The sequence below is a fragment of the Crotalus tigris genome, unplaced genomic scaffold, assembly GCF_016545835.1.
Source record: "Crotalus tigris isolate CLP2741 ecotype Arizona unplaced genomic scaffold, ASM1654583v1 scf7180000017589.2436309, whole genome shotgun sequence".
In the NCBI taxonomy this organism is placed as follows: Eukaryota; Metazoa; Chordata; class Lepidosauria; order Squamata; family Viperidae; genus Crotalus; species Crotalus tigris.
This window is the reverse complement of record NW_024096495.1, coordinates 697,549-718,320: the sequence shown is the minus strand read 5'-3', so window position 1 is coordinate 718,320 and position 20,772 is coordinate 697,549. Positions and strand designations below refer to the sequence as shown.

The 20,772-nt window shown below is 39.5% G+C and overlaps 1 protein-coding gene across 9 annotated transcripts in view; it reads left to right on the top strand.

The window, feature by feature from the left end:
- The window catches only part of ACOT9 (acyl-CoA thioesterase 9), a 31,641-nt gene that overhangs the window by 2,373 nt on the left and 8,496 nt on the right, over nt 1-20,772 (top strand). For 3 of the 9 annotated variants that reach the window (XR_005559065.1, XM_039362879.1, XM_039362900.1), the window contains exons 2-12: nt 5,353-5,444; nt 5,966-5,992; nt 8,936-8,981; nt 9,448-9,618; nt 9,714-9,751; nt 15,488-15,571; nt 16,172-16,275; nt 16,617-16,690; nt 18,680-18,747; nt 19,000-19,111; nt 20,301-20,391. Coding sequence is in view for 8 of the 9 variants with exons in the window: in XM_039362879.1 (XP_039218813.1) it covers nt 5,353-5,444; nt 5,966-5,992; nt 8,936-8,981; nt 9,448-9,618; nt 9,714-9,751; nt 15,488-15,571; nt 16,172-16,275; nt 16,617-16,690; nt 18,680-18,747; nt 19,000-19,111; nt 20,301-20,391 (907 nt within the window). In the remaining variant the exon portion in view is untranslated. Of the gene's footprint in view, nt 1-2,737; nt 3,009-3,309; nt 3,580-5,352; nt 5,445-5,965; nt 5,993-7,878; nt 7,883-8,935; nt 8,982-9,447; nt 9,619-9,713; nt 9,752-15,487; nt 15,572-16,171; nt 16,276-16,616; nt 16,691-18,679; nt 18,748-18,999; nt 19,112-20,300; nt 20,392-20,772 lie in introns of those variants that run through there. The other 6 variants (XM_039362911.1, XM_039362926.1, XM_039362921.1 and 3 more) reach the window with 6 other exon arrangements.

Below are 20,772 nucleotides of genomic sequence, written 5' to 3'. Positions count from 1 at the left end.
AGGCTGCACAGCAGCTTGTGGTGTATTATAGAAGAGGTTTGCAAATTAACTCCCCATTCCATATGCCAATTCCTCAATCAAACAAAAACTCCTGTTAGCACTGCTCCAAAGCAGAAATACCATAAGGAGGAATTTCTGGAAAAAACTGCCTTCCATCATGGGTTTCTGAGAGGCCATATTTGAATCAGGAGGAACTTATATATAATAACTTTAAAAAACAATATAAAGAGTTGCTCAACTGTGAGATAGGTGGCAAATAATTTGAATAAATAAAGTAACTACCTTTATGTGCAGCAGTAATAAAGGTGGGCAGTGTTGTGTTCTTTCACAATTTAGTTTGAAGGTAGTTATTGGTACATTTCCTGCCACCCTTTCTCTTTCCATCCAGCATCATCAGTCCAATAGTTACAGCCTTAATTATAATTAAATTATCTATCCTTAATTTGTATTGACTGTGCTGACAGGACTGACAGTTGATACCCTTACACAACAATTTTACATAAACTCCCATATTTTCAGATATGGTAGCATCTATTAAATACTTTAATACAACTGTTGATTCCCTTGGACAGCAAAAGTCCTGTCAGATGTAGATCACTATTCTATACCTACCAGCTAAGGCCATTGTTGCCATTAGTTCCTCTCAGTTTCTTTTTGGACTTTCTCATTACTCTTGCTATAACAACTTTCACTCATGGTCCCTATTGATGCAGAACCAATTTGAACGTCTAGCCTTTCTAATTCTCCCCAAGGCTCTGGTAGAAGTTTTTCTCTTTGGCCAATGCTTGACCATTTGGCAGAACTTAAAATTCTTCTTGGCTTACTCACTACTGGACATATGGTAAATGTAGGTCTCTCCTGTTGGTGCCTTTTTAGTCATTGTTGTGGATTACCCTCAAATGTGTCTCAGTTCATTCTTGAATCTTTCTGAGACTTTCTTTCTCTGATCTTCCAGCAGCTTCCACAAGTTTGGGATTGAAACAAAGAACCTGCCTCCTGCTCCTCCAATCTCTTTCTTTTCTATCCTTCTATGCAGGATTCCTGGCTAACAGATATATTGGGATTTGGATGAAAATAAAAAAGACTAATTATCTGTGCTCTCACAACGAAAACCAAAATGTTTTGGTTGATTAAAAAAAAAAAGCAGCTTCTGTACTTGTGGGAAAACACTAGGAAGAAACATCCAGCTGGGTTGTTTTGTTTTATGAGTCCTGTAGTTTTGTTTTATGAATCCTGTAGTACGGTATCAGGCCTTTCTAGTCTAGCATTGTGGCTTTGAATGCACTATGAAACTCACAAACCTTGATTGGAAAAGGATACCCTCCATCCCAGTTATACTTAAGGTATATTGTCTATGACAGAATTTTTCAAACAATGCTCCATAGAATGCATGGTCCCATGAGAACTTGATGAATTTCTGTGAGGGACTAATGACACATACACACACACAAAAAAAATCACATAAACACAGCCAACACGGGTCCTGAGATTTTTATTGTTCTTAAGCTAACAGAATCTGAAAAAGTTGGAAAGCCCCTAGATTATGATTCAGGAAATGGCAGTCAGAAAGCCAAAAGGCTGAAGTTGGGACATATTTAACCTATTTGATTGTTAGAAGTTACGCATGACTAAGTGTTGTTCATGAGTAATAAGATATTTTGTTTTTAAAAATAATGTAACCAGTACATTTTATACATAAGTATAAAAATATTTATCTGGGGGAAAAATGAATAGCTTTACAGTTGTAAAAGAACATAACATAGAGAAAATCAAACTCTTCAATTACATTATTGCTTCTCCCCCAATCAATTATATCTCCAATAGAATATAGCCTGCAAAACAAATTAACAATGCAGTAGCAAAACCCATTTTCACATTGATCCTTCTTCCAAATGAACATGATGATCAATACATAATTGTGAAAAATGAGTTTATTTTAACATTTTGTTTGAAAACAAGGCCAGTTTTGTGGACAAATTTATAAGATGAGAGCAATCAGTGATTTGTGGGCTGCAACCCCGTCATATCCTTTTTGTACCCTCCTCCCAAATCTCCCCCAAGTAAACAAGGCCAGTTTTCCTTACTTATGTTTTTTGAGGTATTGAAGGTAAAAATAGATGCCTTAAATCTCATAAAAGTTGTGAGAATTTTTAGAGACACTTTGTAATGACCACTTCTCCTCACCCCAAAGACTTGACCTTTTGTCAGGCTTAAGACATTTCATCCCCTAAAATATTTGTTCCACTTTCCCATGACATCATGCCAGTATCAGCCTCTGCCCTCCCCATGTTTGGTTCTTTTTTTCCCCATTTAAAACCTTTTGTACATCACTGAGTTTCACACAGCAATTTATTACATCTACTTAATTTGGCTGTCTGACACTTTCTTCCCATTAAATGGGTTAGGTTAGGGTAAACTAGTTGATTGATGATTGGCAGTTATTTCTGAGAATCTGTTATCCACACAGTAATTATAATTACATCAAGGATACCATGCCCCTTGATTATGTGTGCAGCAGACAGAAGCTTTTTGGATATGAGATTTTAAGACTAGTGGTCTGCAAAAAGGAAACCGAGCCCAGTAATCAGAGACCACCATTCCTCCCCCATAATGGTTTGTGCAGCTGAAGCACGACTGATGAAAAAGAGCTGTCCCCTCCTCCCCCCACGCAGTGATTCCCCTATTTGATCAAAGATCACTAGGCAGTTGATCAATGAAATCAAGAGCTGGACTTCTAAATTCAAGTAAGAACCGAGCGCAGCTTCGCTGTAGGAAAGGGGCGCGTCAATATATCTGGTAGGAGGGAAGACCACAAAGCCTTCCTGAAGAATGGGAATGTCTGAGCCAGTCTAGCCAGCACAGCCAAGTTCCTGTTCCAGGCGTGGTTGTTGATAGACGGCACCCGCGACTTAACAGTACGGCTCTAGCGGAGAGGGGCCAAAGCAGCGGTTTTTAGGTCTCGGCGCCGGGCGTTTTAGCGATCTCTGGAACAAAATGCTGTCGCGCAGGTGAGTGATTTATAGCAACTTCAGCACTTTCCTTGATCCTGCCTTTGCAACAAGCTAGGTGGGCCCTGAGCGAAAAAAAAAGAGTAACGAGTCGGGAGCGGAACACGCTTCGGTTGGTTTAGGCGGGTACTGTAGGGGATTTAAGGCGGCGGTTTTCTTTGTACAATCGCCTCGCAAAACGAATCGTTGCCTAAGGGCAAAGCCCGCCCTCTGACTATTTCGTGGGCCTAGAGTCCTTCGACTTGCGCAGTGTGAGGAAAAAAAACACTTGGGTGGAGAAAAGCCACCGCCTGGATCTTGAACGTTGCTGTTTTGGTTCTGCGCTTTCTTTTCGCCCACCGATAAGCGTAGCACAGTAGGATTCACTGCATTCTGGAGAGTTAGATTTATTGCAGCCCCTTCCGCAAACGAGGATCGTACTCTGCAATGTCGCTTCCCCCAATCTTGCTTCCTTGAGTTGTAGGAAGCTTCACGGTCTTTGTGAAATCCGATATAATTCCGTAAACTATGGTTTACAACCCATCGTGGCTAAGGCAATACCAAACAGCCACATAAAGACTTAACGTATTGGGTAAATCAGGGTTTATGTTAAAACTCCAGTGCAGTTGGTTTATTTTGGATTAGCACAGTTTGTTACTTAAGGTTTTAGTGTGTTCTGGGATATTTAGAAACATTTTTCCATATTTGGAAATGAAAATTGCAAATTTTCCTTTGCTTACCATACTGCTTTCGTTGTATATTGGGACATGATCAAAGAAGTAGAGCTGCAAGGGCCTGGGTGGCAGAAAATAGGAACGATGTAGTTCAGATATCCCAGTGCCCCACTTTGACCACAGATCCCAATCCAATATGGAACCAGTCTGCTATCCTAATTCTACTCTACTCTATTCATTTTCTACTCTACTCTACCCTACTATATTCTACCCTACTCTATTCTACTCTACCCTCCTGAAACTTAGACAAGAGTCCTACTGTAGACAACTGAGTGTATTAATATTTTCTATCTTGCATCCTCTTTAAGGGGATCAAGTGACCAGCCTCTGGATGTTGACATAAATGTCAGATGTATTTAGAAGATTGACCATGCCCCAATGCTTTTGGTCACTGCTCAACCCCACCACAGTTGTTTTTCTTCTGATTATTGCCCTTTTCAGTTAGGATTATGCTTTCATTCTGTTTAATTTTTATCTAACTGTTCAGATTTTATATATATATAAAGGAAAAAGAGAGAAGAATAGAAGGAGAAATGGTCTTGTTTAAAGACCAACATGGGATCAGGGCAAATAAAGCAGCTCTAGTTTTACTTGTTACGGAATCCTGATTTTTACATATTTTTCTCAAGCTATGAGGCTGATAGAATAGATGGATGACAACACCGGAGAGAAAGAGAGGCAAATGGAGGAGCATATAAGCATATTGACTAGTGAGGACAATAATGTTTGGCACAAAGCCCCCATAGATATTACAGGACCAGGATGGAGGAAATAATTTGGACAAATTTGGAATGGCAATATTTTTGGCCAACTCAAGGAAGATAGGCTAAGATTTAATCCAATAGTGGGAAATAGCTACAAAATGGCATATGGTTAGTGGAAATAAATAGTCAAAGCTTATACCCTATTCAGCTATGTCGATTGCTTTGGGCTAACAATCTTAACTACTGGAATGAAGTTTGATGTCAGATGAAATCTCAGAACAGGCTTATTTATAATCATTCTGGAAAGAGTAATGCACAAGTTCCTAGGAGTACTCTGGAAACAGTCTCTTTGTGCAAAGATTCTTGTAAATTCCAAGCATGTGTCATATGAAGCTAGGGAGACACAGCCCTGTACAATATGCTGTCTCATTTCATTTCTTTCTCCATTTGCAAATGAAAAATGATTTTGATATGTTCAATAATTATTCTTGCCTGGATAGCTTTTGAAATATTTCCCCCCTCAATCATTGGAAAGCAAATTCTTTGTGCATATGATTATATGTGGATGTAGATTAAATAGATTATGGGATTCTGCATAAGTGTGAGGATGATCACCCTTTTGAAACTGTTATGCCATTGGATAGGATGCATTTATTGATTGATATCTCATTATTTTTATAAATAACTCAAGGCAGCAAGCAGACACAATTGATACCTGTTTTATGGCAACTTATTTTGCATATTGCCAGTTTAAGGTATTCCAGGGGTGACTCTGGATAAGAATTTTGTGGTTGTAACCCTAACATATCTGGAGGACATTAAAATAGAGGAAGATAGTTCCATTCAATATATTGACCTTGAATCTAGGATTAAGGAGTCCAATGCTATGCTGTATTATTGACAATTCTCTATTTTCTTTTGATACAGATGGTTTTCATTAAGCAAGGCCCATCCTATCCTGTTTAGGATGCTGACATCATCCAGCAGTGGTTCCCAGGTTATTCAGAACATGGAAGAAGGTAATGTAACTACTGTAATAGTAAATTCAGAAATTTATAATTGTCTGTGTTGTTCCTTTTCCTCTGGAATAAAACTATCAATATATTGGATTTAGTGATTTGTCTATCTATTTTTTAGAAGATGTAGAATTAATTAGAAGAGTAAAATAATCAGGATTCTTTTTTAGTTTTCTGTTAGTGACAAAGCTTTTTATACCAAATATATTTTGGTCAGATCTTACTGGTAATTAAAAACTTTTTTTCCCAACAGAGATTTAGTTGAAACAAATAAATAGATATGGGAATATGAAACTGAAGAAAAAAATAAACTCATCCACTTTGATCTTCTGCCATGCTGTATTTGGCTGGAAAATTAATTAATTTTAACTTTTGGGCAGAAGTAGGTTATCAGTACTGCAGAATATATTAATATGTACTTGAGCATACCATCTTGTGTGATTGATTTGAAAAATAATAGTTATTTTTCTTTCCCCCTTTTTAAAAAGGTTTCCCTGATAGTCTAATTGTTTTTTCTTTCACAGGACATTTCCCCATTCATGTGAAAAATGGTGTGTTGTGGTAACCTGTATGCTTTTTAATATGACTGTCTGCTCTGTTATGCTTCTTCTGCCTTTATTGGAGGTTTAATGAAAAACTTAAGTTCATATTTTCTGGCAATTCTGACATTCCTCTTAATGGTACTAAATGGGTTTATATTATTAAGCAAATGAAATCTGTCTTACTAACCAAAATGCAAATTATATATGTGTGCTGTTTTTCATAATTAACCTATAGCTAGTTAATCATCTGCAATTTTATATCCTCTTGCCTTCTTGGCCTATGCTTGCAATTTATTTATTTATTAAATTTCTATTTCTATCTCTGAGCACTCCAAAAGTTATGTCCTCTTTACTTCTGGGCTAAAAAAGGCGTCTGTCCCAAAACATATTTAGATGGGAACTTGAACTCTAAATCTTAGTACCCTGGTTTGTCATCCATCTGAAATCCTTAGGCACTTACCTGCTTTCTGCCAGTGGAATACATTCTTTTCTTTGCTGACCAATCTAAGCAAATGGCAGGTATGAAATGTTCGGAAATAAATGTCAGGTCCAACGGTATATTATTTCATCCATCGATCTTATTTGTACTTTCTTTAGAGGATTTATTCCACTTCTTACCTTGGTCTTATGTTTTTTTCTTCCTCAGGACATCTTGTAATCTCACTCATGTTTTTGGCCAAAGCAAAGCAGCCAAGGGTGCTTCCAAAAAAGAGTCTTATCCTCTACTTGCCCTTCTTTATCAGTTTTAACGGGGAGATCAGATAATTTCATTTTCCATTTGAAATATTCTTGTATTTCTCCAGAGTAAAAATATTAAAGCTATGCAGTGCTTCATATTGAAAGGAAAATAGGTGCTTCTCGTACATATACATGTAGCATCTATCACAAATACTTTAAACAGAGTGCTTTTCTTCTTGCACAGTCCTTGGAAAGATGCAGCTGCTTTAAGTAGCTGCCCACAATTGCTACATGGGTGTTTACAATCCCTACTATTGCTCGCTCCCACAGTCTCAGTGGGAGGGTATCTGGTTGCTGCCCCCACTATTTTTCAATAGAGAAAACTCTTTTTGTATTTTTACTTGGAAAAGATTGGTGAAACACATTTTTAGCATTCTGTAAGGAACAGAGTGGCTGGGATATATGATAGGTTACAGTCCTTTTCAGAAACAGACTGTAGATTTCAGAATATTGTAGAAGTTTATTAGGCATTTATTTTCAATCATACTTATTTTGCGTACTTTTTACATTTGCTAGTTTTTATTATTTATTTTATACCTACCTTATTTGCTCAGTGCTGAATGACCATTTTTCATATTTATAACCATTGCAGCATCCCCATAGTCCCCATGTTTCTACTTTGAAGGTGCTTCTGACACGAATAAAGAATTATGCAGTTAATGTTAAGGAGTTAATTGAAGACAGTAGGATAAAGGAAAAGAAAATCTGACAGAACTTTTGGGTTTAACCCAGTTAACCTCTAGGTGTGATGTTTGTGTGTGCATGTATGCACATGCGCACACACAGACACACAATATAGGTAGAATGAAATAGGACTCAAGGTACAAAGAAACAATTTGTATCAATCTACAGGTAGCTCTCGTTTATGACCACAACTGAGCCCAACATTTCTGTTGCTAAGCAAGACATTTGTTAAGTGAGTTTCCCCCCATTTTATGACCTTTCTTGCCGCACATGTTAAGTGAATCACTGCTGTTGTTAAGTTAATGATTGTTAAGTGAATCTGGCTTCTCCATTGACTTTGCTTGTCAGAAAGTTGCAAAAGGAGATCACATGATCCCAGGACACTGCAACCGTCATAAATATGAGTCAGCTGCCAAGCATCCAAATTTTGATTTCATGACTATGGGGATGCTGCAGTGGTCATAAATGTGAAAAATGGTCATAAGTCACTTTTTTCAATACTGTTGTAACTTCAAATGGTCACTAACTGAACTGTTGTAAGTCAAGGACTATCTGTATAATACAATTTTTTTAAAAAAAGATTCCAACTCTCATGTAACTCTCCATAGGTGCTATTCCCTTCTGATTCTCCCACATTTCCTTAGTTATGTTTTTTTTTTTTCTTATCTAGTTGAAGCCAGATTGGGAGTGATGCCCCTGTGCTCTGTGAAAGGCAACATGAAGCCTATTGCCTCTCCTTTTAGCTTAACGCTCCTGATTAGTTGCTCAGAATTTAAGTATATCAGGCTGATGTGCTATAAATCTTTATTTATTTGATAAAGTAAGTCTTGAATCAAAATTAGTTTTAAAAATGATTAGATTTGTTTTATTGTTCTACGTCACCAGTTTTTAATGTTCCTTTTCTATTGGAGTGTGACATTTTGACTAAAGCACAAATGCTGATGGCTATGATTGAGATGTGTCAGAAAATGCATCTGATTTGTTTATAGAATCTAAATGTGAATTTTCAGATGTGTATTGGTATCCTATTAGTTATGTAAAGGTAAACCTGTTCCTTGTTTAAATTTTCCTTGCAGTTTTAGGACAAATGAGTATGGATATGTATATACAGTGACCTGATTTGAATATTTATTTTGGAATGTCAAACCTGTCTTGCTGGGTAACACTCAAGGGTAGGCCATGATATCCAAATATTCTTGTATGATCCTTCGTGGTTTTTAACGGTATTGTTTTGTTCTTTTTGAATTCCTGTATGCCATTCAGGGTTGTGAAGGAGTAGGCAGCCTGAAATTTAAATTCAAAAGAAATAAGTTTCCTAGATAACTGGATTTTTTGAAAATTAAAATGTTATAGAAACAAGAAAGCATGCCATTCATTGGAATCTCAGTGAACCTGACCAGCTTTTGCTTTTCAGTCATTCTTTGCATGCCTTCTGCTTACACTTCTGCTTTTCAAAAGTGCAATACTGTAGTGATCCTTGGTCAGATTTATCCCATTAAATACTTCTGACTGGGTTTTATTTTGTTTCAGTGCGAAGTAAATTGAGAGAGATAGTGGGAGCATCCACCAATTGGAGGTATGGTACTGTATACATAAACCATGGTACAACTGCATTTCTTAGAGGTGAAAGAGGGCATTACAATATATTCTTGCAGATTAATAATGGCCAGTAGCTGCTTAATAAAGTAAACCTATGATTTAACTGGCTAATGGGGGAAAGAGAGTGTATGAGACTAGAATGCCAATTAAGTACAAATGAGATTTTATACATGCCTAACTATCAATTGGATTTTGTCCATTGCATCTGAAGTCAAACTGAGGTTTGGTACTGGACTTGATCATACATATATTATTTTCTAAATAAATCACACGCCTTTGGGAAAACCCAGCATTGTTGCTGTCAGCCTTAAAAAACAAAAGATTTCTGAAATTGCAATTAGCAAAGATTAACTATTATTTCTCAGCAGCTTCTTCTGGTCAGGTTTAATATTCTGATTTTTACCCATATGGCATAATCTGATTTTGCTTTTCCCTTCCACCAGAGACCACGTGCAAGCGATGAATGAAAGAAAAGCCTTAGATACACTCCTTGCTAAAACCCAAGCTGACCTGCCCCCTAGGAAAATGAAAGACAGCTATATAGAAGTCATCTTGCCTTTAGGAAGCCAGCCCGAAATAAGAGAAAAATATCTCAATATGCAAAACACTGTCAGGTAAAGATAGACTACTTTTATTGTTCTGTAAAATAAAACACTTGGTTGTTGGTGCTGTAATATGCATACAGGTTAATTGCTGTATAATATTTTAGGTTTGGTCGAATTCTTGAAGACCTTGACAGCTTAGGAGGTATGTGGTACTTATATAATTTCATTTTTTTCTAGTGATCTGATAGGTTGGAAACATTTGAATACATTTGGATTATATATTTATAACATCTATATCATTGTTAATTAAACATATTGTATAGGGATAGCTTTAAAACTGGCTACTCTCTTTTGGAACTACTGAAGTGATATTACAATTAGCATTGTTCTTAATGACTATGGCTCCATGGGTAAGATGAAAATTGGTAATGAACTGCCTCAGTGGGATCAGTGAAGGAAGGTAGAAAAATTTGTTCATCTTTTGAAATTTTTTGTCCCCATCTATTCTGAAAGCAGTTATTATGCTTAATGAATTAAATTGAGTTAATTATTTAGAACTCCTTTAAAAGTGCAGCTAACATTATTATGATTTCCTGCTTAATGTATTTTTTGTAGCAATGAAAAATGCTTTTGGAATGTGTGTTGTGTGCTTTCCACTGCCAGATTTGCTTTATTAATTCATTACTTATAAACTTTTTATTTATATAAACTCTATAACAAACATATAAACTGAAAACATAATATTAAGTTCTATGTAATCCAAACTAAAAAACAGTTTAACCAATTAACTGTTAAAAGTTTGGCAGCAGCTTTTGTTATTTTCCTGCTGTGTGTGTGTGTGTGTGTGTGTGTGTGTGTGTGTGTGTGTGTGTGTGTGTGTATATATATATATATATATATATATATATATATATATATATATATATATAAAATCAGCTATGCAAGTAAAAATATGACTCTTGGGTATGTTCATATTAAAATCAATAAATAGTTGAACACCAAGAGAATAAAATTATACAAAAGTTAAAAATGTTAAAAACTTTTATTTACTAAACCTAGCTTTCGGCAAGAGCTCTTGACATCATCAGGGTGTAAACGGCAGTCATTGGGAGGGCTTATATGCAGCCTCCAATCATTTGCGCTCGGCTCTTGGATCGTGTCATAGGTCCCAGCTGTGTGCGTTGTAATCCAAGTGTGTGTCCTGCATTAGGGTGTAGTTGTTTCTCACCCTTTCTACGTGTGCTGTTACGTGTGTCTTTCTCGCTAGTTCTAAAATTAGCTGGGGCATTTCCCCTTTCCTTGCAGTTAGTGCATGTTTCACTAGTTTCCCGTTTGTGATTCTGTCTGTCATGGGCAGTAGTTGCTGTTTTCTGTTTCCTTCTAGTTCCTCCAACCATCCCCTCCGAGCCACGTTCCAATCCTCCTTTTCTCTCAGATCGTAGCCCCCGTGTGCCATTCCGTCCTGCGCCGCTCTCCCTCCTATTCTTTTCCATCACTCCCTTAGATCTATCATCACTCTCCTCCCTATATTCTTGGGAGGAGTCGTTCTGGAGTGTGTGCCTGTCAGTAAGGCATTGCCTAGCTCGTAACCGGTCAATCCGTTGCTCACTCCATTTGGGGCTTCTGTCCTCATCCCTCATCGGAGAATCTCCCAGGCACGCTCTGTTCGTAGTCTTCTGTCCTCCCAAGGGATCAATCACTACAGAGCTATTCCCCTCCCTCTCACAAACCAGCCCAACTAGCGTAACGAGGGTGTCTGTTTCACTCCCCGGAGGGTAAATCATTCCCCCCGGCATGTGTGATTGTAGTCCGAGCGCTCTATCGTATGCTGTATTTCCTATTCCTCCCCCCACAGTTGTTATCTCCGTTTGTATTTCTCCTATTGAACTGATTGGGAGGGCCTCGCTCTCTCTTTCCTGCTGCAATTCAGTTGTCAAAGCACCTCCACTCGCTCCGTTCATCGGGAAGTTGTTCCATAATTGACAGTCAGGTTTCTGGTGGCTGTTTGTCATTTGTGGGGGATTTTTCAAAGTTCTACCGTCTTGGTCCGAAGCCAAGGGAATGTCCATTTGGTCGTGTTGTGTGTGGGGGGATGTCCTATTCTTCTCCCACACATGTGGTCGATGCCTAGGTCTTCTCCAGCAGTTCAAGCGACGGTTCATGTGCCATGTTTGTAAGGTCCGTTGTGCCGGGCACATGTCTATATGGCGATTAATGGAATTTTCCCCCGAAAACCAGGCCTCCTTTAATAGGCGGCCCCCCTTTGTGGCATCACAGGCCAAGATTTGTGTGTGGTCAAAATCAAAGTTATGGCCACTTTCGGCCATATATGACCAGATCTGCGAGTATTGCTCGCCCCTCTTGATTGCCAACTTATGTTCATGTAGGCGGGTCTTCAGCCTTTTTGATGTTTCCCCTACATAATTACTGTGGCAACCCATGCAATCAATTTTATAAACCACGGCAGACCTTTCTGCGGTGGGAAGGGGATCTTTGGGGCGCATGATCTTTGATCGCAGAGTCTGGTCAGGTTTATGTGCCACTCTTATGCCATGGGGGGCCAGCAGTCTGGCTGTGGCTTCGGACACGTTATGAATATACGGTAGGGAAATGCGTGTTAATTGTCCTTGGGGGGAGTTTCTTGGTGGTCATACCTGGGTATCCTGCTGTGACGTTTTATGAATCGTAGCAGATATCCATTGAGTTGGCAAATCCGGTACAAATGTCTCCTCTCTTCCTCCTTTGCTTCCACTGTGCTGCAATGCAAATGCACACGCTTGAACAGTGTTTTAATGCACCACAGATGGCATCGGATGTTGTCCAGGGAAGAGATAGAGGCCCTGGAGCAACTTAAGAACAACAGCTCCATAGTTGTACTACCAGCAGACAAAGCGAGGGCCACTGTGGTGCTGGATAAAGCAGCCTATGTGACCAAGGCACTGGAGTTGCTCGATGACAGAACGGCCTACAAGGTCGTTAAGAGAGACCCCATGACAACAATGAAGAATAAGATTAACAAACTATTAGATAACCTTAAGCGTGCCAAAAGAATAGATGATGACACCTTGAAGAAAGTACGTCCCAGTGACTCAGCACTTCCTAGGTTCTATGGGTTGCCAAAGGTTCATAAGGAAGGTACTCCACTTCGCCCCATTGTTTCTTTCAAGGGCACACCAGTCTTTGGACTGGCGAAGTGGCTTAGTGGACGTATCTCCTATTTAGTGAATGGTGCACCCACAGTAGTTAAATCCTCAGAGGAGTTCCTTGAAAGAATCAAGGCACTTAGGGTGGAGGAGGACGAGGTGATGGTCTCGTTTGACGTCACCTCACTGTTTACCTCCATCCCTCGTGACCTTGCTGTCACTGTTCTGAGGAATCAGTTAAGGAGACAAGAGGATTCCCCACATCGGGACTCCCTGAGAGTAGAGGACCTAGTGAAACTCATAGAGATGTGCTTGGTCACGTACTTTACTTTCCAAGGTGTCACATATGAGCAAATAAAGGGCACGCCCATGGGCTCTCCTATTTCCAGCGTGATAGCAGAGGCAGTTCTCCAGCAACTGGAACGTGAGGCTATGTCCCAGTACCAGCCCAAATTTTGGGCTCGGTACGTTGACGACACGTTTGTTGTCGTCAAACGATGTCAAAAAGCCAACTTTATGGGAATACTCAATTCGGTTTATCCGGATATTAGGTTTACGGTGGAGGAGGAGAGCCAGGGCTCGATAGCCTTCTTAGGTGTACTTGTCCAACGAACACCAGAGGGCTTAGTACATATGAAGGTCTATCGCAAGCCCACCCACACGGACCGAATCCTCCACTATAACAGCAACCACCCAGTATCCCATAAAGTTGGCTGTATTAAAACGCTGTTCAAGCGTGTACATTCGCATTGCAGCACGGTGGAAGCAAAGGAGGAAGAGAGGAGACATTTGTACCGGATTTGCCAACTCAATGGATATCCGCTACGATTCATAAAACGTCACAGCAGGATACCCAAGTATGACCACCAAGAAACTCCCCCCCAAGGACAATTAACACGCATTTCCTTACCGTATATTCATAACGTGTCCAAAGCCACAGCCAGACTGCTGGCCCCCCATGGCATAAGAGTGGCACATAAACCTGACCAGACTCTGCGATCAAAGATCATGCGCCCCAAAGATCCCCTTCCCACCGCAGAAAGGTCTGCCGTGGTTTATAAAATTGATTGCATGGGTTGCCACAGTAATTATGTAGGGGAAACATCAAAAAGGCTGAAGACCCGCCTACATGAACATAAGTTGGCAATCAAGAGGGGCGAGCAATACTCGCAGATCTGGTCACATATGGCCGAAAGTGGCCATAACTTTGATTTTGACCACACACAAATCTTGGCCTGTGATGCCACAAAGGGGGGCCGCCTATTAAAGGAGGCCTGGTTTTCGGGGGAAATTCCATTAATCGCCATATAGACATGTGCCCGGCACAACGGACCTTACAAACATGGCACATGAACCGTCGCTTGAACTGCTGGAGAAGACCTAGGCATCGACCACATGTGTGGGAGAAGAATAGGACATCCCCCCACACACAACACGACCAAATGGACATTCCCTTGGCTTCGGGCCAAGACGGTAGAACTTTGAAAAATCCCCCACAAATGACAAACAGCCACCAGAAACCTGACTGTCAATTATGGAACAATTTCCCGATGAACGGAGCGAGTGGAGGTGCTTTGACAACTGAATTGCAGCAGGAAAGAGAGAGCGAGGCCCTCCCAATCAGTTCAATAGGAGAAATACAAACGGAGATAACAACTGTGGGGGGAGGAATAGGAAATACAGCATACGATAGAGCGCTCGGACTACAATCACACATGCCGGGGGGGGGAATGATTTACCCTCCGGGGAGTGAAACAGACACCCTCGTTACGCTAGTTGGGCTGGTTTGTGAGAGGGAGGGGAATAGCTCTGTAGTGATTGATCCCTTGGGAGGACAGAAGACTACGAACAGAGCGTGCCTGGGAGATTCTCCGATGAGGGATGAGGACAGAAGCCCCAAATGGAGTGAGCAACGGATTGACCGGTTACGAGCTAGGCAATGCCTTACTGACAGGCACACACTCCAGAACGACTCCTCCCAAGAATATAGGGAGGAGAGTGATGATAGATCTAAGGGAGTGATGGAAAGGAATAGGAGGGAGAGCGGTGCAGGACGGGATGGCACACGGGGGCTACGATCTGAGAGAAAAGGAGGATTGGAACGTGGCTCGGAGGGGATGGTTGGAGGAACTAGAAGGAAGCAGAAAACAGCAACTACTGCCCATGACAGACAGAATCACAAACGGGAAACTAGTGAAACATGCACTAACTGCAAGGAAAGGGGAAATGCCCCAGCTAATTTTAGAACTAGCGAGAAAGACACATGTAACAGCACATGTAGAAAGGGTGAGAAACAACTACACCCTAATGCAGGACACACACTTGGATTACAACGCACACAGCTGGGACCTATGACACGATCCAAGAGCCGAGCGCAAATGATTGGAGGCTGCATATAAGCCCTCCCAACGACTGCCGTTTACACCCTGATGATGTCAAGAGCTCTTGACGAAAGCTAGGTTTAGTAAATAAAAGTTTTAACATTTTTAACTTTTGTATAATTTTATTCTCTTGGTGTTCAACTATTTATTGATATATATATATATATATATATATATATATATATATATATATATATATACATATATACATATATACATATACATATACATACATATATATATATATATAGTACATTGTACAATATTACTTGCTGTAATAAATAAATAAATTACCCCCACTAGTCTTAATTTGGCAGACTGAACTCTGTTTAAGTCTATAAACTTGTACATTTAAAAATGTCTAAGTTCTAAGAGTAATTAATATAGCATCTCTCTGTATTTATTTGTTTACAGTTCTTATTTGTTATACTCACACAAAACATGAAGCTACTTTGAAATCTCCTTTATCAATTGTTACAGCACTCGTGGATAAAATTGGTAGGTGTTTAATTATTAATGGGTTAATATCTGTCTGGAAAGTTCACATTGTGTTATTCAGTGAAAAAAGAGCTAAGATTTAAACCTGAAATTGGAAGGAAGGTGCAAAAAAAGAAGACAAAGCTCTCCTGACACTTTTAGATGAACTTTTTCAGGAATAACTACATGTTCTGATGAATATACATTTGTTGCCAACATGGCATTTTTGAATCTAACCTCTCCATTTTGCTTGAACGTCCAACTGAATAAATATATGACTTCATAGGCTAGATATTATAACACATTGTATCCCAGATACTGTATTATAGAAACAGAAAAGACAGGCAGATGTGTTATTACTTTTTTCTGGAAAAATTAAATAATGGTGTTTAACATTTTAAAAGACCAAATTCTTGCAAGATTACCAAGAATGTCAATGTTCTTGCTTAAGTTGCTGTGGAAAATAATCGATACTATAATGTTGCATGAAGCTTCCTGTTGCCAGAAAAGGTTGCTTGACCCCAAATTGATTTCTTAGAAGTAGTACTGTCCCCCCTTGGATAAATGTTAATTATCCATCCTTAGAATCTGTGCTCTGACTCCCTTCTTCTATCTTTTTAGGTTTATGGAAACAGCATATTCATCCGGATTGTGATATCAAATTTACTGGGAATGTTTCCTGGGTTGGAAAAACTTCAATGGAAGTGAAGATACACATGCTTCAGGTTAATGGCAGTGAGCTTCATTTGCTCATAAGAGTTTTGAATTTAGATTCTTACATTTGGCAAGCTATACTGCATCTTGTAATAAAATCCTGTGGCAGGTTAGCCAAATAGTAAAACAGTATTTAAAAGGAATAAGTACAAACTGGAATGTAACATCCATGTTTATTAAAGTATATTTTGGTCTGCTTGAAGAGAATGTGATTTTTGACTGGCATAATTAAATTGACAAGGAGAATCTTACTTATAAACCCTTTTAAATAAATATTGGCAGTATGTATTCTACTTATCACTGCATACAGATTCTAATCATGTTTTCCCCCTCTCATATTCTTTTATTTTAGTTACTTGATGGAATCTATTGCCCTGTGTTAGATGCAACTTTTGTCATGGTCGCCCGTGATCCAGAAAATAAAAGGTAATGTTCCTAGCAGTTTATTTAAGAAATCAGTGAGGAATGCAAGTGATGGTCAAAGATGATGAACATGTTGACCTTCAAGAATTGTGGAACTTCAACCACTATCAGCCCCCGGGTGCATGACCAGAGGAAAGCTGAAGGTTCTAGTTCAGCAATATCATAGGTTCTCCACTGTGTTCAGTCAGATATAGATGTTTCCATTTTTTTCTGTAACTTTCCAATTACAGGTAGTCCGCATTTAATGATCCCCATTGCAACTATTGCTAACTAAAGTGGTGGTTAAATGAGATATCGTGTGATCACGAGTTGCAATTTCCTGCTGGCTTTCCCATTGACCTTGCTTGTTGGAATCCAACTAGGAAGGTTACAAATGGGGATTCCTGACTGTGGGATGCTACAACAATTGTAAATGTGCAATAGTTGCCAAGAGCCCGAATTGCGATCACATGACCATAGAGATGCTACAACAGTTGTAACTGGGAGGACTGGTCATAAGTCATTTTTTTCCGCCCATTGTAATTTGAACAGTCACTAAGTATGTTGTTTTTAAGCGATGATTCCCTGTATTGTGAATAGCTGTAAAATGCAGCTCTGATTTCTGTGTCACCCGTCCTCCTCAGATCCTATTTTTGCCTTTCATTCAATGTTATTAGTTTAGTTTGCTAGTTTTGAAATTGGCTTAGAGCTGTAGCAAAAAACTGTACGGGATTGCATTTTTGGTGTTAAACATACATATGTCTGAAAATAGTTTATTGCTTATTTTATTATTTTATTTATTTGAGTTCTAGATTCAAAAAATATGCTAGGGATGCTGACCTATTATATTAGTATTGGTGTCTTATTTGTTTACTTAGTATACTATTTATTTTGCCATAACTAGAGTTCTCTGAGTAGCATGTGGTCACTTAAAATGTATAAAACATAATAAATCAGTTCAAAAAGAAAAAGGAAAATAGCAGAAGAGAGCTAGATATAAAATAAAAACTAAGAGCATCAATATTAATGGCAATAAAACCTATAAGGCAGCAACAAAATGAATGGTTCAAAATACCAAATTATGTCAGACTATGTGGCTGTACGGTATTTTACATTGAAGGCAAAAAGGAGTTTTAGAGTGCACAGGTAATGAATGTAGCTCCTATTAACAATTCCTTATAGCAGCTGGGCCTTATTTTCAGCCATTGTAGGATCCATAGAGATATTTAACTCCAGACAGGAGTTATATTTTTGTTATGTATTTATGTAAAGTACTTGGAATCAGTTATAAATAAGTAACTGTTGTGTCCGTTTAAACTCCAGACTGCCTGTCTGCAGAATTGTAAGTTTGTGTTTTGGGTGGGAATAACTGCTTTAATTCCATTGGCTGCTGCCTCTCAGCGGTCCGTATAAATAGAAGTTAAGCGGCTGTTAGAGCCGCTTCTGTGTTAACCAATAAACGTGTTGTTATTTTCACCTTCGCCTCCTCAATGCCTCAAAGATCCCAGTACATAATAGTTTCCCTGCATGCTCTGGAGCAGTGATTCTCAATCTTTCTAATGCCGTGACCCCATAATACAGTTCCCCATGTTGTGGTGACCCCCAAGTGGGTGTGGCCACCAATAAGAGGGAGTAGGACAGCTAGGGAAAAGGGAAAAAAATGGCGGACAGCATGGTTTGGTGACCCCCGTGAAATGGTCATTCGACCCCAAATGGGGTCCCGACCCACAGGTTGAGAACCACTGCTCTGGAGCATGTTTTGGCTTCACATCTGAAGTGCTACACTGTCCTAGTGGTCTGCATTGACTGTCCTCTTTAGATAATTGTCTTTTCAAGTTAAATCATTTGTGTTGAGTAAAAATAAGAAAAAAAAGTTGTATTAAAACACAAAAATAGACACACAGATTTCTCATTGCAAATGAACTTGTACATAAGTAACTATGTTGGTTTGTAGCTCAAAACATTTCATTTTCCCTCTGTAATGCACGTTGTTTTTTAAAAATATATCCTCAGACCAGCATTTGTCAATCCATTAATTGTTGAAACCCCGGAGGAAGAAAAAATCTTCAGGGAAGGAGAAAGTAAGTACTCTCCTAATCTGGTTTTTTTTTTTTGGGGGGGGGGGAACAGTGGAGAAATATTTTTTTGTGGCCATTCCTAAATAATTGGGGGAAACATAGGTTCTTTGGGAGTGAAATAATTTAGTACCTACAGTGGTCTAAAGCATGCTTACAGATTTCAGAAAAGTATATTCATCAGTTTTGAAAAAGGGATGAAATACAGCTGTTGGAAGCGATTGTCATTCATTTTACATATTTCATTCCATTGATCAGAGAACAAGATCAGGCGGCTTGAATCTAGTAGGGCTTCTTTATTGAAGGTTGCACCTACTGAAGATGAAAGAAATATTATCCACAATATATTCCTGAATACTCTGGATTCAAGGTAGGCAGTTCAGTTATAAACATTTATCACCATTTTTCAAACTTGATGCATTCCATGTATATTAGGATTACAATTTGGAGCAGAGGTCACCAACCTTTCTTGGTTGGCGGACCGGAAGAAAAGGGAGGGGGAATCATTTTATGCATGCGCGCGCATGCACAGGGCTGCGGGCATGCGTGTGACGCAAATGGGGCGGGCTAGCGCTTGCGTGATACTCACTAGCACTGCCCCATTCTTGTGCATAGTGCCCTGTTTCTGCGCCCCAGGTGCGGCATTGGCCCCTTTTTGTGCACCAAGACGTGACGTCATACCATTTTTGCATCCTGAGGTGTGGCATTGGCCTGTTTCTGTGCAGCACAGCAGTGCAACTTCCTGTTTTTGTGCCTCGTGGTGTGGCGGCATTCTGTTTTTGTGCAGCGCGGCAGCGGCTTATTTTTGCATCCCGTGGTGCTGTGGTGGCCTGTTTTTGCTCCCTGAGGCGCAGTGGCATCCCGTTTTCACACCCCAAGGTGCGGCAGTGGCCCGTTTTTGCACCACGTGGCACGGCCTCCTGTTTTTGCGTCCCGCGGCTTGCAGCGCTAGCGCGAGTGGGGTGTGTATGCGCACATATGTGCGCACTGGCCAGCCTGTACTGCAGCCCGGTGACCAGCAGCCCATGGCTCACTACTGGGCTGCAGCCCACAGGTTGCGGACCCCTGATTTGGGGGACTCCCAGAGAGCATGGTGCAGTAGTTGAGCTGCTGGACTGTGACTAGGTAGAGTCAGGTTTAAATTTATTCTCAGTAATAAGTGCATAGTGGGTAACTGTGAGCCAGTCTATCAGATTAACCTACTTCACAAGAAGGTTGTTATAGAGAAGAATTGGAGGAGGGACAGTTTGAAAACAAAAATATGTTTATAGCATAGTATTGGGAAAGAATAACAAGATGTTCTTGGATTCTCCAACATCTATATCAAATATGGAGTCTCCAGATATTGTCCTGCGGTGCCATCAATCCTCATCATTGACCATCCTGCTTAGGTCTCAGAGAAGACAAGGTAAGATATGTAGGGGAACTTAAGGTCCTATTCCCATGCTCAGCATGTGGACGAAGTGGTATCCATATAATTTTAGGTAAAGGTTGAAATTCACAATATTGAAATAAAACAATGTTCTTGACAATTTTACATGTCCTTCTCCATTTTTTAGGACAGTAAGTTTTCGTAGTCGGATATTGCCACCCAATTCAGTATGGATGCAAGACACAAAATTAAAGGGTTTGGAGATCTGCCATCCACAGGTATTTACTGAGCTATAGCTGATGTAGACTAATCCTTATGCTTGACTCTTGCTTCAGATTGGTACACGATATGGTACTTTCTATAATAGCTATTTGGCAATTTGGTTTCTTGATAAATATTCATAGCCATAAAGTCATGAAACATCTTCAGAAATTTAATTGCTCTGTACCTTTAATATTTAAATAAGAATTTGCAGCTACATTACTCAAGAAATACACACCAAATATATAACTGCCATTGCATATTTGTGCTTGTAGCTCTGACTGGTAGCAGTTTGGAGGGAATTTTCTTTAATTTCAATTATCTGCAACAAAGCCAATTTTTTTTGCAGTTTTATTAATCTATGGCCCTGAGACATTCTCTTTTAGAATATAACAAAA